Source organism: Anolis sagrei, chromosome Y (assembly GCF_037176765.1).
Source record: "Anolis sagrei isolate rAnoSag1 chromosome Y, rAnoSag1.mat, whole genome shotgun sequence".
NCBI classification, from domain to species: domain Eukaryota; kingdom Metazoa; phylum Chordata; class Lepidosauria; order Squamata; family Dactyloidae; genus Anolis; species Anolis sagrei.
Genome location: NC_090035.1, coordinates 72,806,617 through 72,829,422, shown reverse-complemented (window position 1 = coordinate 72,829,422; position 22,806 = coordinate 72,806,617). Strand labels below are relative to the sequence as shown.

General features: G+C 44.0%; 1 protein-coding gene across 2 annotated transcripts in view; it reads right to left on the bottom strand.

The window, feature by feature from the left end:
- LOC132780054 (tyrosine-protein kinase receptor UFO) overlaps positions 1–22,806 on the bottom strand; it is a 114,235-nt gene that overhangs the window by 24,669 nt on the left and 66,760 nt on the right. Inside the window, exons 5-13 of one of the 2 annotated variants that reach the window (XM_067461352.1) lie at positions 17,411–17,491; positions 14,894–15,009; positions 13,086–13,281; positions 11,473–11,612; positions 11,230–11,374; positions 9,244–9,270; positions 7,697–7,826; positions 7,481–7,572; positions 2,847–2,942 (exon numbers count right to left, since the gene is read on the bottom strand). In XM_067461352.1, the coding sequence (XP_067317453.1) occupies positions 2,847–2,942; positions 7,481–7,572; positions 7,697–7,826; positions 9,244–9,270; positions 11,230–11,374; positions 11,473–11,612; positions 13,086–13,281; positions 14,894–15,009; positions 17,411–17,491 (1,023 nt within the window). The remainder of the gene's footprint in view (positions 1–2,846; positions 2,943–7,480; positions 7,573–7,696; positions 7,827–9,243; positions 9,271–11,229; positions 11,375–11,472; positions 11,613–13,085; positions 13,282–14,893; positions 15,010–17,410; positions 17,492–22,806) is intronic. The other variant, XM_067461353.1, reaches the window with a different exon arrangement.

The window sequence follows — 22,806 nt, the reverse complement described above, 5'->3', positions numbered from 1 at the left end:
TACGGCATCATTTTCCCAAGAGGTTATGATTTCTAACAAGATCATGCCTTTCCAAAAGGTTATGGAGATTTCCATTTCCCAAAAGGTTACGGCATCATTTTCCCAAGAAGTTATGATTTCTAACAAGAGCATGCCTTTCCAAAGATCATACTTTCTTCAAAAGAGTCAAAGCTGCTAACAATAAACATAAAACAATATAAATGCATGACAATATTAATATTTTTTAAAACCCATTTCAAACATTTGCAAAAGGCAATGTGGAAAGTGTGACAACTATGGCAAACAGAATGTCTTAGCCAGACATTTCAGGAGGAAGAACGGGAGGCTCTCCAGCAAAAGGACTTGAAGACCTAAAATGTGAACCCTCGTCGCCCCCCAAAACTCTCTGGATGAATGTTTCGGCTGTACATCCCGTCCCTATCTTTGCTTCCCAGAGGAAAGAAGGGGCAGAAAGAGTGGAAATGTCAACGGGGGAACATGTGTGCCACTGCCAGGGGCTTTTCCATCCCCACTTTCCAAAATGATTCCAAACGAATCCCAGCTGTGTTTGGAGGAAACTTTTTGTCTCCCGAAGAGAAAATGAGAATGGAGCCTTTCCAGGCTTTCGATCCAAACGAGCAAAACAGGCCTGAGTCTCTCTGCATTTCTCCTCCAAGAACACTGGGATGAAGTTCCATCTAGCACTTTGTACCGACATGTTATTCATTATCCTCACCATGTTGGAAATATGGCTGTGACATTGAAGCTGGGGTGGAAATGGGGAGGAGGAAGCTGTCTGTCTCCGGAACATTAATTAATTTCTTTAAAGTCTTCTAACTTGAAAACTTTTTCTTTCGTAATCCTCGATAAGTATCGTTTTCATGCAGCATGCAAACAGTTCACTTATGCTCATAGACTCTCTTTGGCTTATTACAGTGCACTAAAAATTTAGATGATAACTCAAACACAGAAAGCAGAAGTAGTTGTGTCGGTCAGAAGTCAACATTTCATAATCCTTGTTCACAGTATCAAACATTTTGCAGATGAAAACTGGAATGGATGACTTACTTAGGCAATCCCTTGTTGTCTGAGTAGGATAGTATTCCAAGGTCAGTGTACTGGTTGGTCCGGAGGTGACAGCAAAACCCTATTCTTGACCTGCATGTTCTCTCACTTTGAGGGCATCGGTTTCCAGGTGGAAGGCGGTCTCGGTCGGGGTTGGCTTGACATGCCTTCCTCTTGGCACATTTCTCTCTTTCACCCTCCATTCGTGCCTCTTCAAATTCTACAGCACTGCTGGTCACAGCTGACCTCCAGCTGGAGTGCTCAAGGGACAGGGCTTCCCAGTTCTCAGTGTCTATGCCAGAGTTTTTAAGGTTGGCTTTGAGCCCATCTTTAAATCTCTTTTCCTGCCCACCAACATTTCATTTTCCATTCGGAGTAGAGCAACTGCTTTGGGAGACGGTGGTTGGGCATCTGGATAACACGGCCGGTTCAGCAGAGTTGATGGCGGAGGATCATCGCTTCAATGCTGGTGGTCTTTGCTTCTTCCAGCATGCAGACATTTGTCCGCTTGTCTTACCAAAAGATTTGCAGCATTTTCTGGAGGCAGCGCTGATGGAGTCATTCCTGAAGTTGCATGTGACATCTGTAGACAGTCCACGTCTCGCAGGCGTATAGCAGGGTTGGGAAAACAATGACTTTATAAACAAGCACCTTGGTCTCCCTACGGATGTCCCGGTACTCAAACACTCTCTGCTTCATTCGGAAAAAAGCTGCACTCGCAGAGCTCAGGTGATATTGTATTTCAGTGTCAATGTTGACTTTGGTGGAGAGGTGGCTGCCAAGGTAGCGAAAATGATCAACGTTTTCTAATGTTACACCATTAAGCTGTATTTCTGGCATTGGAGAGGGATTGGCTGGTGAAGGCTGGAAGAGCACTTTGGACAGATGTAGCCATGTATCATCAGATTGGTCAAGATAGAAAAAGTTATGAATGAGGAAGCAAATACAATGTCAGAGAAGGTGCAGTAATTTGCTTTTGCCTGAGTCTACTGGGAAGGGCATGATGCAATCCTCTCTGCCCTGAATCTAATGGAATGCAAGCTTTTTGTGACTCTTGGAATTTACTTAAAGTAAACCAAGTAAGTTTTTAAAAAGCCTGTAATAACTTGCTATGAGAAAAAGTGGTTAATAGGACAAAGGCCTGGAGAGGACATATAATAGACATAATAGTGACCAAGCCTATTTGTTACAGAGAATGCATATACACTGTAAAATTAATGGATCGACATGGTTTTTTTTATCATCCATGGCTCAATGTTATGGAATCATAGGAGTTGTGGTTTGGTGAGGAACCAGCACTCTTTGGCAGAGAAGGCTAAAGACATTGTTAAGCTACAACTCCCATAATATCACACCCTTAAGCCACAGCAGGTTTGTGTGTGTTTGTGTGAGGCGCAACTTGAGAAACTGCAAGTTGTTACTGGTGTGAGAGAATTGGCTGTCTGCAAGGACGTTGCCCAGGGGATGCCCGGATGTTTGGATGTTTTAGCATACTGTGGGAGGCTTCTCTCATGACCCCACATGAGAAGCTAGAGCTGAGATGGGAGCTCACTCCACTCCGCAGATGTGAACCTCTAACCTGTCGGTCAGCAGTCGGTCAGCACTGGGGGCGGTTAAAGTGGTCTCCAATTGCATTAATTCTACAATGTAGATGCACCTTAGTTGGTGTCTGATGGCTATCAGTAGTCGTGTTGGTTTATTTGGCCTTCAGGGATTCAGATCTCAAGGCCATTGCTGGTCAACCATTGGTTCTTTGGGGCAATAGCCTCCATGGGAATCTGTTGGTTGCTGACCCAACGTACCTTCCCCGAGCGTCTTCCCAAGGGCCACTTTGTGGCGGTCAATCATCACATCTCGCAACTTCTCCTTCAGCTCCTCGCTGATGCCCAGACCATTCACTGCAAGAGACAATAAGGATGTCAGGGCACATTGTTAAACAAAAATAAAGATGGGAACAAATGCTGAAATCTTATTGGTGGCTCAGTTAGAAACATTTAGGACTCAAGTAAAATATCTGGGGAGCAGAGGGATTTGGAAATTCTTGGGATACCCGCAGAACTTCAAAAATAATAATAATAAGAAGAATGTTAATATTTTTATTAGCAATTTTACTAATTGAATCTATAATACTAGAACAGCATAATTGTTACTCCTTTCACTACACTCTGCAATTGGGGGATCCGTTCCTTACTGCATTAGCATGTTCCTATTTTGGTCAGTTATCGGTATTTAAGGAGATGGATTTGATAGTTGGCCTTCACTTTAGCTTGATTTAGTCTTGGGTTTCTTCTAGTTTGATATGTTTGTGTACGTATTTAATATATGCAGCAAGAGCCCTGTACTTATGGGAATGCAATCCTGAAAGTACCCTAAAGCAGTGTTTCTCAACCTTCCTAATGCCGTGACCCCTTAATAAATGTTGTGGTGACCCCCAACCAAGCTGTTGGTGACCCCAACCTAATGTTGTGGTGACCCCCAACCATCAAATTATTTTCACTGCTACTTCATAACTGTAATTTTGCTACTGTTACGAATTGTAATGTAAATATCTGATATGCAGGATGTATTGCCATTCACTGGACCAAATTTGACACAAATATTCGAGTTGTGGTTGCTGGGATTTATAGTTTGCATACAATCAAAGAGCATTCTGAACTCCGCCAACAATGGGATTGAACCAAACTTGGCACACAGAACTCCCATAACCATCAGAAAATACTGGAAGGCTTTCATGGGCATTGAACTTGAGTTTGGGAGATGTAGTTCACCTACATCCAGAGAGCCCTGTGTACTCAAACAATGATGGATCTGGACCAAACTTGGCATGAATCTTCAACATGCCCAAATGTGAACACTGGTGGAGCTTGGGGGAAATAGATCTTGATATTTGGGAGTTGTAGTTGCTGGGATTTATAGTTCACCTACAATCAAAAAACATTCTGAACCTCACCAACAATAGAATTGGGCCAAATTTCCCACACAGAACTTCCATGACCAACAGAAAACACTGTTTTCTGATGGTCTTTGATGACCCCTCTGTGACCTCTCCATGGGTCCCAACCTCCAGGTTGAGAAACGCTGCCCTAAAGGAACAGAAAAGTATTTAGGTTTCTTAATTACATTGAGATGAAGGCTTGCTCTGGAGGACCTAGGAAATCCCTAAAGGTGTAGTTCCTTTAGGAATTCTCTAGAGCAGGCATGGGCAAACTTCAGCCCTCCAGGTGTTTTGGACTTCAACTCCACAACCTACCTAGGAATTGTCAGAGTTCATGTCCAAAACACCTGGAGGGCCAAAGTTTGCCCATGCCTGCTCTAGACCCTTCTGGGCAACTCTAGCCCATCTACACTGACATATGATGTAGTTTCATAATGCAGTTTAACTGCATTCAACTGCATTCTGTCATAAAATGTGAGCTCTCAGTGGGCAAGCTCCCAACAACTGGCCAGCCAGCATCCTTTTCATCTTCTGCTACTACTGATAGGATCTCCCAAACCCTGATCGGCTTCCAGACACATTTTACGATTGGCCGAGAGCCCTCTATAAGGCTTTTCAAGTCTGGGCCAATCCTCCCACTCTTGGGTTTGTCTCTCATCGGTCAAGAACAAAGCCAAGAAGAAGGGGCTTCCCCACCGCAGACAGGGCTCTCCCGACCCAAGGCTCTGATCCTCCTAAACTGGCTGCCTGCCTTGGAGGTTGACTTCCCACTCAACACAATATCCCTTGCCTCAAAAACAGCTTGGATTTGCACTACACTGGAAACAGTTGCTCTAAATCAGTGGTTCCCAACTTTTTTTTTTGACCAGTTGAACAGGGACCAACATTAGTACCAAAAGGGTTCCAAATTAGTTTTTGGTCAACTTTAGATTTGGTTTGGTTATTTGGGGTGCTGATTCAGAAAATTGCAGCGGACAGACAACATCAGCTCTTGTTTCTGATACAGAACATATGCCATCCAGTAGTTGCCATCTGCTCACCCACAGAAAACCATATTGAATAATCTAGAGCCGCTGTGGTAGTAGCAATCTTTCTGGGTAGTCAGCCTCTCCCCTCCTGACATCCCCGTTGCCTCAGCACTATAAGAGGCGGTGGAGACAGGAGTGTTTCTTGCTGGATCTTGACTGTCATAGAGATACGGATCAAGATTCGGCAAGAAACTCTCCCACCACCACCACCATTATAGGGCAATTCTCAATATGTAGACTCCTATGGGAAGGCCTTTGCACATTTAAAGCTTGTGCATCAGCTGCGCACGTACCTCATGAAATCTGATCTGGCCATGGTGGTCCATGCCCGTACCTCATGAAATCTGATCTGGCCATGGTGGTCCATGCCCATACCTTGTGAAATCTGATCTGGCCATGGTGGTCCATGCCCGTACCTCGTGAAATCTGATCTGGCCATGGTGGTCCATGCCCGTACCTTATGAAATCTGATCTGGCCATGGTGGTCCATGCCCGTACCTTATGAAATCTGATCTGGCCATGGTGGTCCATGCCCGTACCTTGTGAAATCTGATCTGGCCATGGTGGTCCATGCCCGTACCTCGTGAAATCTGATCTGGCCATGGTGGTCCATGCCCGTACCTCATGAAATCTGATCTGGCCATGGTGGTCCATGCCCGTACCTTATGAAATCTGATCTGGCCATGGTGGTCCATGCCCCTACCTCGTGAAATCTGATCTGGCCATGGTGGTCCATGCCCGTACCTCATGAAAACTGATCTGGCCATCGTGGTCCATGCCCGTACCATGTGAAATCTGAACTGGCCATGGTGGTCTATGCCTGTACCACGTGAAATCTGATCTGTCCATGGTGGTCCATGCCGTACCACGTGAAATCTGATCTGGGCATGGTGGTCCATGCCCATACCTCGTGAAATCCGATCTGGCCATGGTGGTTCATGCCCTAGTCACCTCTAGGTTGGATTACTGCAATGCACTCTACATGGGGTTGCCCTTGAAGATGGCCCGGAAACTACAGTTGGCCCAGTGATCTGCAGCCAGACTACTCACAGGACCTGGTTACAGAGAGCGGTCAACCCTTCTGTTTAAACAGCTCTACTGGCTTCCAATAAGTTTCTGGTCCCAATTCAAGGTGCAGGTCATCACCTATAAAGCCTAAACGGTTTGGGACCTGCTTATCTTTGCAATCGCATCTTCCCCTATGAACCAGTGTGTACCTTGAGATCTTCTGGGGAGGCACTGCTCTCTCTCCCCCTGCCATCACATGCACGGTTGATGGGGACGAGGGAGCGAGCCTTCTCGGTGGTGGCCCCCCCAGTTCTGGAACTCCCTCCCTAGGGAGATCAGACAGGCTCCTACCTTGTCCTCCTTTCATAGTCAACTAAAAACCTGGATGTTCTGGTGCGCTTTTGAGCAGCTCACCAGTAACTTTCTTGTCCCTACTTGAAGTTCCGCACTTCACACCAGCCCGCATTCTACACTGCCATACGTTCTACCTCAACATGTGCTTGACAATATTTCCTGCCCAGTTTACTGTATTGTTGCACTTTCCTGCGCGCCTGTAAAAATGTATTGCACTCATTGAATCTGTACCTCGGCTATGTTTCTTTCAGCCGTATTGTTTTTATATTGCTTTCAATTGTGTTGTTATTTGTTTTATCTGATGTTTTAATTAGTTTTTTTTAAAATGATCTTTATTAAGTTTTCAAAATACATTAAAAAGACGGGAGGAGAGGGGGAGGGGAGGGGGGGGAGGGTACAATTTCAACAGGTATCACATATACACCGAGACATTACATACCTCTACACAATACACTGACTATCACCCCTACACACTTGCATATAAGACAAAACAGGTTAAAAAAGACTTCCTTTTTGTTTCCAAACGGTCATAAAACTGTGTCTTCTAATTTTCCTTAACTTCAGGGAGAGACCCCTGGTTAATTTTGGATCCTTCCATTTCTTTTTCTGCCATATGTGACTCTCCCCTTTTCAGATTTTATTTATGTATTTATTTATTTATTTAGTTTTCTTATAATCTGTCAGTTTTACTCTTCTCATAATCCTCCAAACATGTCCAGTCTGTTTGTTTCACTGGACTACCAGAGCTGTTCCTCAGGAGATATGTCAATTAAATTGATAAATTGATGTTTTAATTAGTTAAAGTGTTTTATATGTGTGTTTTAGTTGTAATCTTGGGCGTGTCCCTTGTAAGCCGCCCCGAGTCCCCTTGGGGAGATAGTTGGCGGGGTATATAAATAAAATAATAATAATAATAATAATAATAATAATTATTATTATTATTAATAATAATAATAATAATATCCCATGCTCACTTCCAAACATTTGATGTTTCCTGTTAGGTCTCACTTTTTCTGGTTCTTCTGCCTTCCTTTTCATCCATTACACCCCATTGGACAAATGTGTTCCAAACAGGTGTGAAAGAGGAGTGTGCTTCATGCATGATACTCACGTGTGGCTTCAGTGGTGCGGCGGCTATAGGATTTGCGGACCCGGTAGTGAACCACCAGCTCCCCTTGCTCCATACTGGGTTCAAAGGCTTCCCTAAAGAATGAACAGACATAAAAGAAAGACCATAAAGCAGAAGAACCACCCCACTGATACCCATCAAGTTGACCCTATCATAGCCTGGCTTTGCTAGAGAGCTGTCTCTTGGATTCCTGCTTACCCATAGCGGGTTTCCTTCCTCCTCATCCGTGCCAAGAAGAAGGTGATGAAAGTGGCCGCAGCAATGGTTGCAGCTATGGCAATCACTACATACCACCAGTGCCAGGAGAAGGCAGGCGTGGAGATCCCTACTATGGAGAAGAATGCCAAACGTTAATGGGCAGAGTTGGGTCAGCAACCAACCTACATTCAATGCAAGTCTTTGATTATTTTGTCGTTCCCTAAGTGCATACAAATACAAGTCAGCCACCCATATTCCCTGAGTTTAGAGGCATAAGACCCCTTTGAAAGCAGAGCTGGGCATGGAATTGCGCTGGAGGACCTAGAGATACTTAGAGAAGGGTTCTCTCTAGATATCTCCAGGTCCTCCTGGAAGTTCACCATCGAGTCACACCAGAGAGAATATTTCTCCTTTTCCTAAGGAGAACATTTTAATCAAACCAAGAAAGAATCAAAACTGCAAAAGTAAAAACCACAAATGTGGAGGAACCACTGTGTTTCTATATTTTTCCCCATGTTGCAGATGAAACAAATATGTCTGCACAATTTCCACCTGGCATTTGCAGATCCCAATGAGTTCGGGGAACTTATTCTGTGCAAAAAATAAAATACATATGTGGGTTTCCTTGTCAGGAAAAGAAAATACGGTTTTGTATAAACACCATTCTCGAACCCCAAAACCACGTGTTTTTGGAAACAGTTTGCAAAAACATCAATATAGGTCAAAGACACCAACTTCTGTACAAACCCCGCTGTTTCAGGAACAAATGTTTTTGCACAAAAACTGTATTTTTGTGCTTCTAGAAAGTGTTCCCCCACTACAAAATATGTTTTGGGTGGAGATTTTATATATATATATATATATATATATATATATATATATGATATGTATAACAACCTCCCTCTTCCCTCCCCATTTTTGCACAGAATAAGTTCTCAAAAGACTTGGAGAAGTGGAAACAGCAAGTGAAAATTGTGCAAGGAAAATGCACAAACCTCATAACTTCTGAGGATACCTGCCATAGATGTAGGCAAAATGTCAGGAAAGAATGCTTCTGGAAAATGGCCATACAGCCCAGAAAACATGCAACAACCCAAAGTGCATGAAGTTTGTTATTCTTCCTCACCAGTTTTTCTGAGTGTTACTTTTTTCCAGCTGTGAAATGAATAGTGGCCATTCCCACACTTACAGCTCCTTTTTCCTATCACTACTTAATACAGAAAGAGATCCAGTGACTTAACCCAGGGCCAGATATTCCTCCGTAACCTGAAAAACTCAGGATTGCATAGAGTAGAACTATGAAAGTTAAAGTGGAATAATTGTGTAGTGTGAAAGGGCCTCATACATACACATGTATACAAGGAATTGGATTGTTTTAGCACAGTGGTTTCCAGCTCCCAGAATTCTTGACCATTGGGCCAAACATCTGGCGGAGCAAAGGTTGGGAATCACATTTCTAGAATATAAACATCTCATTTCTTGATATTGTCCCTCCAAAATCCAGTCCATTTCTGTTACTTAATTGAGCATTAGACTCTACATCTCACCTGACAAAGGTTCCGGAAGATTTTCACCTGCCAGAAGAGAAAAACAAGTCAGAAATTATTTGTATGTGGATTCTAGTTGAACCAAACACAGGGGCCAGTCTTCTAACAAGCTGAATGAAAACCAGGCCACTTTCAGGGTTCATCAAAGAGAATCAAAACATCTAAATGGCAAATCTGGGGTCCTATTTTAGAGCTGGCTTTAGGCTCCATGACAATCCAAGGCTCCGAAGCCACAACAAGTGGGATCGAAATGAAGACCAGAGGATCTTAACATGATCAAAGCCAGGTGTGGGTTCTTGCGTTGCCAGGCTCAGAATCATTCGCAGAGAGCGGAAATCAAGTGCCGGATCCAGAAACAACAACAACAACCTAGAACTCAAAAGCTGCTTTGGGAAAAAGTGCCAGAACTTAATCCGGGAATATTGAAACCAGTTTGGAACTGTTTTGCTAAAAAGCATGGATTTGGGTAGCTAAATAGCCTGCTCCCCCAATATATATCTGATGCTTCTTTTATGTGCCAAAATGAACATTTTATTTATTTTTAATAGTGCTTTTAAGTGTTTCCATCACTCCTGGTCCAAACCTTTGGATTCCTTGTTTAACAATAAAGCAAGCTTTTGATTTATTTGTTTGGATTCGGGGCTCATCCAGGCAAACTCGTTTAGTGCTTTACAGTTTAATGCATCTTCTGCAAATCTCTCCTGGTTATTAAGGGGGAAAGTCAATAAATATGATGAAAAATTCTGCCATTTTGACTTGAAACTTTTAACACACCTCTTCCAGAAAGACTCAGCAATAACAATGAGAAATTGGAGAATGGCACAGAGGCAATGAGAAGCAGAAGGACGATGCCGTCGCTGCCTGGGGCTATAGTTCTTAGGGAAAGAAACTTGGATGTGACATCTTTTCCCCAGGGGATTGCTTCTTGCCTTCCTTTAGAGAACTGGAACTCTCAAGGATCAAGACAAGGAGTTTTCCAGCTGAGAAGCTTTCCAAGTTCCTTCTTTCTCAATGGCTATGAAGTCGGAACATTCACAACCCCAGTCCAATGACCTATATTGAAGGCGCAAAGTCTTCCTCTTGATGCCAAGGGACTGGTTTGAAGGTGCTTAAGATTCTTCAACATCGTCCAGGTGAGCTGGGCATGAAGTATGAATCTTAAGAGTACAAACTTAAGAATTGGTGGTAAGAGATGACTTGACTAAGGGCAAGCCTTTCTCACATCCATCTGTTGAGTTGTTTGATGGTGGAATGAAAAAGAAAGCACTGCCCACCTCCCTAGGAAGGGGTGGAGTCAAACAATTGAGCTGGGGGAGCAATTCAACCAATGCAAAACAACATTAATAGAAAGCTGTAGATAACCAAACAATTCAACTATATATTTACAAACAAGTGGCACCAGGCGCGCTGTCACAAGGACATCTGAAGGCACAAGGTTGGGGGTGAGAAAATTGGACACCCTAAAATTACCAAAATGAGTCTCTTTTGGTAAAGAAAAAGTGGGGAATAATAACAGTAACAAAAAAATACAACTTCATAATCTATGTTGTTGTTTATTCATTGAGTCCTTTCTGGCTCTTTGTGACCTCCTGGACCTCCTTGTCATAGAATCATAGAGTTGGAAGACACCTCGTGGGCCATCCAGTTCAACCCCCTGCCAAGAAGCAGGAAAATTACATTCAGAGCACCCCTGACAGATGGCCATCCAGCCTCTGTTTAAAAGCCTCCAAAGAAGGAGCCTCCACCACACTCCAGGGCAGAGAGTTCCACTGTCAGCTGTGGCCACCCCCAGCTCCTTCAAGATCAAGCCAGTTACTTCAAGGATTTCATCCATCCATCTTGCCCTTGGTTGGCCCCTCTTCCTTTTTCCTTCCATTTTCCTCAGCATCATTGTTTTCCCCAAGCTTTCTCGCCTTCTCGTTATGTGGCTAAATTACTTCATCTTTGCCTCTAATATCACAGTACTTTCTGCTGGTCATTTCTTACCAAAACCAGGGGAAGAAATCATGATGGCCCTGCTCCATGGCCCATCGCCGGCTTGTGTGTAGGCTGCAACCCGCACCGTCAGGTTCTGCCCCGTTGAGTTGAGCGTCAGGACGGTTTCATTGGTCAGACCCACATCCACAACCACCTGATGGGAAAAGGTTCAAATTTGTCAAGTAGGAGTTATAAGGCAGATAGTTAAATTGGGAACTGGGTTCTATCTACCTCTAATGAGAAGTCACTGACCTCAGGCGAGTCATCACTCTGACAAACCAGCTTGTATCCCCGCAAGATCCCGTTGATGTCGCCCCGTGGTTCTTCCCACTGGATGACGGTACAGGTGCCGTTTTGTGTGGCCATGATATTTGATGGTGCAGCTGTGGGCACTAACATGAAAATATAATAATAATAATATAAACCTTTATTTGTACCCCGCTACCATCTCCCGAAGGACTCGGTGTGGCTTACAAGAGGCCGAGCCCAAATACAACAATAAAACAACAGCAATAATAACACACAGTAACTCAAAAAACAAAGCAATAACATTAACAACACCCAATGACGCAATTAAAAACAATGGCCAGGCCAAATGTAATAATTAAAATTAAAAGTGCTGGGCATGACAAGGTGGGGTGTTTGGAGGGGGGTGGGCATACAGATATCCTAGATCTCTGATAAAGTGCGTTGGGACATAATGCTAGGAGTTTCCTAGTAACGAAGGTGGAGGCATTACTTTTCATTCAACTCTCGTAGTTGTAGTTATTAGTTAATTAGCAAACAGGTATGGGTCTGTGGCTGCTCATTTCCAGGGCCTATTAGAGGGATGACCGGGGTAATAGGTAGGAAGTATATAGCCATATTCAACAATGTTTGGAGTTGGGCTAGAACTGGACATTCTCAAAGGCTTGGTGAAACCACCAGGTCTTCAAGCTCTTACGAATGGAGGGGAGGGATGGGACCTGTCTTATTTCCCTTGGAAAGGCGTTCCACAGGCGGGAGGCCACCACCGAGAAGGCCCTCTCTCTCATCCCCACCAACCGTACTTGTGACAGTGGTGGGAGCAAAAGGAGAGCCTCCCCGGAAGATCTTAGAGTTTGCACCGGTTCATAAAAGGAGATGTGATCGTGAAGATAGACAAAGGACGTGTGACATAGAACATTCTAGAACTCGCTATTGCCTCTTAATTGTGAAAACTCACATATTATGCCAACCTTGTAGTTGCTACACAATTTCTAACCCAGATGTGGTGGCCATCCCAGTTGGTGGGGGTGGACTTCCCAATGTCATCTAGTTAGCCATTGTGGAGAAAAGGATGCTTGACAAGATATCCTTTGGTCCAACCCAGTATGGGTTCTCTTAGGAAGCCATACTGGAAGCCATATACATTGTGCACAATGCATAGGTCAGAGTCACCACCCTAAAGTCTTGATTTGTCCCATGCGACAGGAAAATTATAGACATGTTTATGTTGAAAAATGGTCAGTTGTGTTGCCAGAAGTCTCTGAAGTGAAAAGACTGACCATTTATGGCAGGCATGGGCAACCTTTGACCCTCTAAGTGTTTTGGACTTCAACTCTCACAATTCTTAACAGCCTACCAGCTGTTAGGAATTGTGGAAGTCCAAAAACCTGGAGGACCCAAGTTTATCCATGCCTGATTTATGGTGAGGCCAGTGGCTCTTTAAGTTTCTGACCTGTGATCAAAACTCAAAGTGATATTGTTGTCACCTCTGAGGTAGAGGAACCCATGGAATATCTGCAGTTGTCCATCCCTTGTCCAATTCATTACTTCCTCCATGATTCTCCAGAGATGAAATCAAAATCTAAGAGACCCACCTCTGTCCCCAGTTTCCAGCTCACCTCCTTCCAGGGTCTCCATAGCCACCCAGTGGGTCCATGGGGAGTTGCCTTCCCTGGAGCGACAGGAGACGCGGACCTTGTACGTGGTGAAAGGGATCAAATCTTTCAGAGTGTGCCGGAAGGGGGGCACACGGAGGTTCTGGTTATAGAGCTGCCTGTCCGACACGGTGCTGAGGTCCTCACTGGAGCGCACAGCCTGAGGAAAGCAGGTGACAGAATGAATTTAAGGTGCAAAAGACAGGAGGAACAGCTCTGGATCTGGGGAAGCTGCCATTGTGGTCAACTTGGGCTGCCATCCGAAGGCTGGATCTACACTGCCCTGTATACAAGGATCTGATCCCAGTATTTGCTTTGAACTGGATTATATGAGTCTCCACTGCCATATAATCTGGAATAAGCAGATATATTATTTATTTACAGTATTTATATTTTGCCCTAATCACCCCGAAGGGGACTCAGAAAGGATCACAGAACACATATACAGCAAACATGCAATGCCTTTATACACTGACAAGACAGACAACTGCACATAGACAGAGGTATATATAGGCTTTCCCATCTTTGGCATCTTGGAGGCTCAGTTATGGTCACTCCAGCTTCCCTGCCAAAGAGCTTTGTTCGTAAACTTCCTCCTTGTTCGTAAACTTCCTTACCACAGTTGGCAAATCATCAGCAATTATAAGAACTATCCACCAAAAGACTGCAAGTTCAAAGCCCCGGCTTGGCGTGAGCTGCCAATTGTCAGCCTAGCTCATTGTTTACCTAAGGAATTCGAAAACAGCTTTAGCTGTGATTAGATAAATTAGGTGTCGCTAAAAGCAGGGGAGGTGTTTTACGACACCATAAAGAAAAATGCTGGGCGACCAAAAGGAAGAAGTCCTGATGACTCTTCGTCATAGAGGATAGAGCAACAGCACCCCCTGGACTCGAGCCAACCTTCTATGGCACCAAAAACAGCTGGACACTGAGTCGAAACAAACCACCTCCTTCTGTTCCGTCTGTCTGTGTATTGTCTATACATAGTGGCATTGAATGTTTGCCATGTATGTGTACTATGATCTGCCCTGAGTGCCCTTCGGGGTGAGAAGGGCGGAATATAAATAAAGTTTTGCTATTATTAATCGAATTGCCGGCATTTTTCTGGCATTTCCTTATAGGTGCCTTAAATACCTCCCTGCTTTAAAATGGTACTTATTTATCTACTCACATTTGTTTTCGAACTGCTAGGTAGGCAGAAGCTGGGCTAAAGACCAGGAGCTCACCCTAGCTCAGGCTTTGAACTGTCAACCTACAAGATTTACTGCAGCTCAGGGTTAACCTGCTGTGCTAAAGGCCAACTGTTTAGTCAAAGGGTATAAATTCTGGACACTACCCACATATGGAAAATCAGCTCATTGGGGATTGCTGGGAAACTATTCAGCATGGAGATCCTCCACCTCCATCCAGAAATTATTGTCTCAAGGTTTGGATGGGAGCTCATAAGAATTGTCACATATTGAAAATCCCCTTGCTGCTGTCAGTTTTGTTTCTTAGTCCATGCTTTCCCTTCCTCAGCTTTTTTCAGTTCCCCATCGGTTTGGTGGGAGGAATGTCACATTTTATGCGGTTGAGATTGGAGGGGGATCGGATGTCCGACGGAAGCAGAAGCCGGACAGGAAATCGTTCCTAAAAATAAAACAGCTCCCCAACAGGGCAGAAAATGAAAATAGCAGAGGGGCAAGACAGCCTTCCTCGAAGCAGCTAGGATTCTTGGCTAGCTTCCTTACATCAAAACTTCTGCTTTTCTAAGCCTTCCTTTGCTTCCTTACCTGGATGGTGCAGAGCTCCAAAGCATATGCTCCGCTGGACCCAGGTTCCCATGACACTTCCAAGCTGCGGTCGCTGCGATACACGACAGATAGGTTGCGCGGCCGTCCAGGTACCACTGTAGAGATAAGCAAGGACAGCAAGGGTGAAGATACCACAAAAACATGGCTACTGTGTCCCAGAAAATCGAAACAGCCCTATGAGGAGCGGCTTAAAAAGCTGGGCATGTTTAGCCTGAAGAAGAGAAGGCTGAGAGGAGGCATGATAGCCATGTATAAGTATGTGAGAAGAAGTCAAAGGGAGGAGGGAGCTAATTTGTTTTCTGCTGCCCTGGAGATTATGACAAAGAGCAATGGCTTCAAACTACAAGAAAGGAGATTCCCTCTGAACATGAGGAAGAACTTCCTGACTGTGAGAGCTGTTCAGCAGTGGAACTCTCTGCCCTGGAGTGTGGTGGAGGCTCCTTCTTTGGAAGCTTTTAAACAGAGGCAGGATGGCCATCTGTTGGGGGTGCTTTGAATGCAATTTTCCTGCTTCTTGGTAGGGGGTTGGACTGGATGGCCCATGAGATCTCTTCCAACTCTATGATTCTATATCACAGGAAAGTGTTTATACATATGTATTAGGGGGTGACCCCGGTGGCGCAGTGGGTTAAACCCCTGTGGCGGCAGGACTGAAGACCGACAGGTCGCAGGTTCAAATCCGGGGAGAGGCAGATGAGCTCCCTCTATCAGCTCCAGCTCCTCATGTGGGGACATGAGAGAAGCCTCCGACAAGGATGGTAAAAACATCAAATCATCCAGGCGTCCCCTGGGCAACGTCCTTGCAGACGGCAAATTCTCTCACACTAGAAACGACTTGCTCCTGACATGACCAAAAAAAAATATTGATGTATATATCCATGCAGTTTTGAATTGTTGCCTTTCTTAAGCCGCTTTGAGTCTCCTTCAGGGTTGAGAAAGGCAGGATACAAGTATGGTAAATAAATAAATGTAAAACTACAACTCTCACGATCCCATAGTATTGAGCCATGAATCATAGAATCATAGTGTTGGAAGAGACCCCAAGGGCCATCTAGTCCATCCCCCCTGCCATTCAGGAAAAGCACAATCAAAGCAACCCCGACAGATGGCCATCCAGACTGTGTTTAAAAGCCTCCAAAGAAGGAGCCCCCACTATTTATTGATTGATTGATTTACTATACTTATATACCACCTCTCTCAGCCCGAAGGTGACTCGAGGCGGTTTACAATCCACAATTAATGTCACCAAACACAGAGGCGGATGAGCTCCCTCTATCAGCTCCAGCTCCTCATGCGGGGACATGAGAGAAGCCTCCCACAAGGATGATAAAACATCAAAAATCATCCGGGCGTCCCCTGGGCAATGTCCTTGCAGACGGCCAATTCTCTTACAACAGGATGCTCCTGACACGACAAAAAAGTATTAGGAATAAAAACTATATTTGCAAGTATAATATTAATTTCCAAACTCAAAAAAAAAAGAGATTTCCAGATGGTCAGGAAACCTCATTGAGCAGAGACGTTGGCATAGATTACTCCCAGCATTCAACCATCCCAATGGATGGTGGTGCAATGGATTAAACCTTTGTGCCAGCAGGACTGCTGACCGAAAGGTCGGCGGTTCGACTCTGGGAAGCGGGGTGAGCTCCCGTCTGTCAGCTCCAGCTTCTCATGCAGCAACGTAAGAGAAGTCACCCACACGGTGGTAAAACATCCGGGCATCCCTGGGCAACATCCTTGCGGATGGCCAATTCTCTCACAGCAGTTTCTCAAGTCGCTCCTGACACAAAAAAGCCCCCATCCCAATATGTTGTGGAAGAATTCTGGAGGCTTTAAACTAGAGACTTGGATGGCCATCTATCGAGGGTGCTTTGATTGTGTGTTCCTGCACAGCAGGAGGTTGAACTGCATGGCTCTTTTGAGCTCTTCCAATTCTATAACACTATGATTCTAATTGTTCTGTTGCCCCTTTTAGACCGCCATATAAAATCCAGAATGCTCTTTGATTATAGTTGAACTATAAATCCCAGTAATTACAACTCCCAAATGTCTATTTCCCACAAACTCCACCTGTGTTCCTATTTGGGCATATTGAGTATTTGTGCCAAGTTTGGTCCAGATCTGTCATTATTTGAGTCCACAGTGCTCTCTGGATGTAGGTGAACTACATCTCCAAAACTCAAGGTCAATGCCCACCAAACTCTTCTAGTATTTTCTGTTGGTCATTGGAGTTCCACGTGCCAAGTTTGGTTCAATTCCATCATTGGTGGAATTCAGAATTCTCTTTGACTGTGGGTGAACTATACATCCCAGCAACTACAACTCCCAAATGACAAAATCAATTTTTTGAGTGATGGTCACTCCTTGGGTTAGTTGGTGTCTTGTGTCCAAATTTGGTGGCAATTTGTCCAGTCTTTTTTGAGTTATGTTAATCCCACAAACTAACATTACATTTCTATTTATATAGATACACACACACACACACACATCTCTCACCTTTCACCACTGCTGTTCGCGACGAGCTCACACCTTTTGCATTGTTGGCTTCGCATGAGAAGGAGGCGCTGTGATTGAGACCTGAAAAACAAAAGACACAGATGCATGAACTGATATTAATTCAATATGAGTAGAAATGCTTAAGGGTATTTTGATTCCATCTTTGTGTTCAATAGTGCTTTGTGCAGTCATGCCGGCCACATGACCTTGGAGGTGTCTATGGACAACGCTGGCTCTTCGGCTTGGAAATGGAGATGAGCACCATTCCCAGAGTTGGACACGACTAGACCTAAAGTCAGGGGAAACCTTTACCTTTACTATGAGTCTACAGCACAAAGCTATGGAAGTTCAAGTGGTGTCAAACTGTGTTAATTCTACAGTGTAGATGCAGTCTGAGAGATCTAGACATTCAGATAATAATTGTTGAATGTATTATCGAAGGCTTTCATGGCCGGAATCACTGGGTTGTTGTAGGTTTTTCTGGGCTATATGGCCATGTTCTTGAGGCATTTTCTCCTGGCGTTTCGCCTGCATCTATGGCAAGCATCCTCAGAGGTAGTGAGGTCTGTTGGAACTAAGAAAAAAGGGTTCATGTATCTGTGGAATGACCAGGGTGGGACAAAGGACTCTTGTCTGCTGGAGCTAGGTGTGAATGTTTCAGCTGACCACCTTAATTAGCATTGATGGCTTGGCAGTGCCTGGGGGAATCTTTTGTTGAGAGGTGATTAGATGTGCCTGTAATAAAATTACAACAGCAAAACAACAGAGAGTAAATAATCTGGAACATCTAATAACCTCTCAACAAAAGATTGCTCCAGGCACTGCTATGCCATCAAATGCTAATCAAGGTGGTCAGTTGAAACATTCACACGTAGCTCCAGCAGACAAGAGTCCTTGTTTACTCTCTGTTGTTTTGCTGTTGTAATTTTATTATAGGCACATGTAATCCCCTCTCAACAAAAGATTCCCCCAGGCCCTGCCAAGCCATCAAATGCTAATTAAGGTGGTCAGCTGAAACATTCACACCTAGCTCCAGCAGACAAGAGTCCTTGTTTACTCTCTGTTGTTTTGCTGTTGTAATTTTATTACAGGCACATGTAATCCCCTCTCAACAAAAGATTCCCCCAGGCCCTGCCAAGCCATCAAATGCTAATTAAGGTGGTCAGCTGAAACATTCACACCTAGCTCCAGCAGACAAGAGTCCTTTGTCCCACCCTGGTCATTCCACAGATATATAAACCCTTTTTTCCTAGTTCGAACAGACCTCACTACCTCTGAGGATGCTTGCCATAGATGCAGGTGAAACGTCAGGAGAAAATGCCTCTAGAACATGGCCATATAGCCTGGAAAAACCTACAACAACCCAATAATTGTTGAGTAGAAGAAATAAATTATGTCAAATTATGAATGAAAAGGGAGAAGAAAGGAATCTTTTAACGACATCCACAGCTTTGCAGAGTTACCTGATCACCCGTCGTCTTGAGCCAAACGTGCCCCCTTCCTTTTGAAAGCACAAAACCTTCCAAAAACCTATCATGAAAGGGACGGTAAGATAAGGAGGAAAGGAAGGATTCCCATTCTGCCTATAATCTGAGCCGCTGGAGTCAATCCAGGCGTCCTCCTCCCACACAAATGCTTGACACAGGGGACTTTGCAAGAGTAATCTACAAGCAGCCTTGACACACACTCTGTCCAGGTTCAGCTTAAAAGATGTGCAAAAACCCAAGCTAAACTCTTCTTGCACATGATTATAGCATGCCAAAATCCTCCCAGGCAAAGCTTTCCGCAACACCAACTATCCAGTTCCCACGCAGAAGGCAAAAAGTGTATAGCAGAGTAATATCCACCCAAAAGCATTGTCCAATCTTATCCTCCATCTCCAAGGATAATAATAATAATAATATTTTTGGGTCATTGTAGGTTTTTTTGGGCTATATGGCCATGTTCTAGTGGCATTCCCTCCTGACGTTTCACCTGCATCTATGGCAAGCATCCTCAAAGGTAGTGAGGTCTGTTGGAACTAGGAAAATAATATTTTTTATCGTGTTGAGAAACTGCAAGTTGCTTCCGGTGTGAGAGAATTGGCCATCTGCAGGGACGTTGCCTGGGGGATGCCCAGATGTGTTACCATCTAGGCGTCTCTCATGTCCCTCATGGGAAGCTGGAGCTGACAGATGGGAGCTCACCCCATCTCGTGGATTCGAACTACCAATCTTCAGATCAGCAGTTCAGCTGGCAAAAGGATTTAACGCATTGTGCCACTGCGGCTCATAATAATAATAATAATAAAAATAATAATAATTCATTATTATTATTATTATTATTAATATTATTTAACTGGCTCTCCTCGAGGTACCAAAACCACCAACTTAAAAACTATAGGTTGGTAGTTTCGGTACCTTTTGTTATAAGCCATAAGATATAGGTTGGTGGTTTGGGTACCTTAAGGAGAAGAGGGTAATAATTAAAATTATTATTATTATTATTATTATTATTATTATTATTATGTCAGGCATGCAGACATGCCAGCCACATGACCTTGGAGGTGTCTACGGACAACACCGGCTCTTCAGCTTAGAAATGGGGAATGTTGCAATTAATCACCTCGATTAGCATTGCAAAGCCTTGCAGCTTCAAAGCCTGGCTGATGCCTGCCTGGGGAGGAATCCTTTGTTGGGAGATGTTACCTTGTTGGGAGGTGTTCTTGTCTGGAATTCCCATTTTTTGAGTGTTGCTCTTTATTAACAACACTCCATGCAGTCATGCTGGCCACATGACCTTGGAGGTGTCTATGGACAACGCCGGCTCTTCAGCTTAGAAATGGGGATGAGCACCACACCCCAGAATCGGACACGACTGGACTTCATGTCAGGGGAAAACCTTTACCTTTTTTATTATTATGTCAGACAACACAGAGAAACCATTGAAATCCACAAGAATGTGGACAATTTAAACAGAAAGAAGGAAACCAGGATATATATTTTTAAAAACCTTCTAAAATCATAGCAGTAAATAAAGAAGAACACTCAAAAACAGGGGAATTCCAGACAAAAAAAATCAAGGCCAACTAATCACTTCCCAACAAAGGATTCCCCGAGGCAGTAAGAAGCCACACTTTGAAAACTCCTAAGGCATTAAATGCTAATCAAGGTGGCCAATTCCTACATTCACATCTATCTCAGACAGACAAAAGTTCTTTCTCCCACCCTGGACATTTCACAGATATATAAACTCAATTTTCCTAGTTTCCAACAGACGTCACAACCTCTGAGGATGCCTGCCATAGATTCAGGTGAAATGTCAGGAAAGAATGCTTCTGGAACATGGCCATACAGCCTGGAAAACTCACAACAACCCAGTGATTCTGGCCATGAAAGCCTTCGACAATATATTATTATTATTATTATTATTATTATTATTATTATTATTATTGCCACCGTTTTATCCTTCACCTGGATAGAGAGTGATTGGCCCAGAGTGAATGGGGATCTGAATCTGGGCCTCCATGGCCTCCATATTCCAAAAGGGTTTGTGGATATCATTCTGTACCTTCAAACCGGTATGCATCTACACTGTAGAATGAACACATCTTGACACCACTTGAAGTGCCATGGCTCAATGCTATGGAATCACTGGAGTTGTAGTTTAGTGCGACACCAGGAGTTTTTGGCAAAGACAGGCTAAAGACTTGCCAAACTAAAACTCCCATGATTCCATCGCATTGAGCCATGGCATTCAGTCTATAGTATAGATCAGTGTTTCCCAACTTTGGGGTCGGAACCCCTGGGGAGGGGTCGTTGGGGGGTGCCAGAGGGGTCACCAAAGACTATCAGAAAGCATAGTATTTTCAGTTGGTCATTGGGAAGTTTGGCCCAATTCTATCATTGGTGGAGTTCAGAATGCTCTTTGCTTGTAGGTGAACTATAAATCCCAGCAACTACAGCTCCCAAATTTCAAGGTCTATTTTCCCTAAACTACACCAGTGTTCACATTTGGGTATACTGACTAATCGTGCCAAGTTTGATCCAGATCTTTCATTGTTTGTGTTCACAGTGCTCTCTGGATATAAGTGAACTACAACTCCAAAACTCAAGGTCAATGCCCACCAAACCCTTCTAGTGTTTTCTGTTGGTCATTGGATTTCTGTGTTCCAAGTTTGGTTCAATTCAATCATTGGTGGAGTTCAGAATGCTCTTTGAGGGTAGGAGAACTATAAATACCAGCAACTGCAACTCTCAAATGTCAAGGTCTGTTTTCCACTGGTGTTCGCATTTGGGCATATTGAGTACTCATGTCAAGTTTGGTCCAGATCCATCATTGTTTGAGTTCACAGTATTCTCTGCATATAGGTGAACTACAACTCCCAAACTCAAGGGCAATTTCCATAAGCCCGTCCAGTATTTTCTGTTGGTTATGGGAGTTGTGTGGCAAGTTTGGGTCAATTCCATCATTTGTGGAGTTCAGAATGCCAAGTTTGGTTCAATTCCTTCATTGGTTCAATTCCTTCATTGGGATTTCTGTGTTCCAAGTTTGGTTCAATTCCATCATTGTTGGAGTTCAGAATGCTCTTTGAGGGTAGGAGAACTATAAATCCCAGCAACTACAACTCCCAAATGCCAAGGTCTATTTTCCCCAAACTCCATCAATGTTCACATTTGGGCATATTGACTATTTGTGCCAAGTTTGGTCCAGATCCATCATTGTTCGAGTCCACAGTGCTCTCTGCATGTAGGTGAACTCCAACTCCAAAACTCCAGGTCAATGCCCACCAAACCCTTCCAGTATTTTTGTTGGTTATGGGAGTTCTGTGTGCCAAGTTTGGTTACATTCCATCATTGGTGGAGTGCAGAATGCTCTTTGATTGTAGGTGAACTATAAATCCCAGCAACTGCACCTCCAAAATAACAAAATCAACCCCATCCCCCCCCCCAACCCCACCAGTATTCAAATTTGGGCATATCGGATATTTGTACCAAATTTGGTCCAGTGAATGAAAATACATCCTGCATATCAGATATTTACATCACGATTAATAACAATAGCAACATTGCAGTTATGAAGTAGCAACGAAAATAATTTCATGGTTGGGGGGGGGGGGTCACCACAACATGAGGAATTGCATTAAGGGGTTGCGGCATAAGGAAGGGTGAGAACCACTGGTATAGATGCTATAGTATAGTATAGGTAACACATGGTGGAGGTGGTATCCAGTTGTTGTAACTTGCAGCTACAGCACTTTGAGACTCTCGATTTGTGGGCAAAGGACCAGACTGACATTGTTTTCTTTTGTGTGAAACCATGTCCCTTCCCTTCCTGCCTTATCCAAGAAGGAACATCTGGGGACCAGTCCTGTGTCCCAGCTGGTATGTCCTGTTCTTCCTCCCACCCGTCGTCTG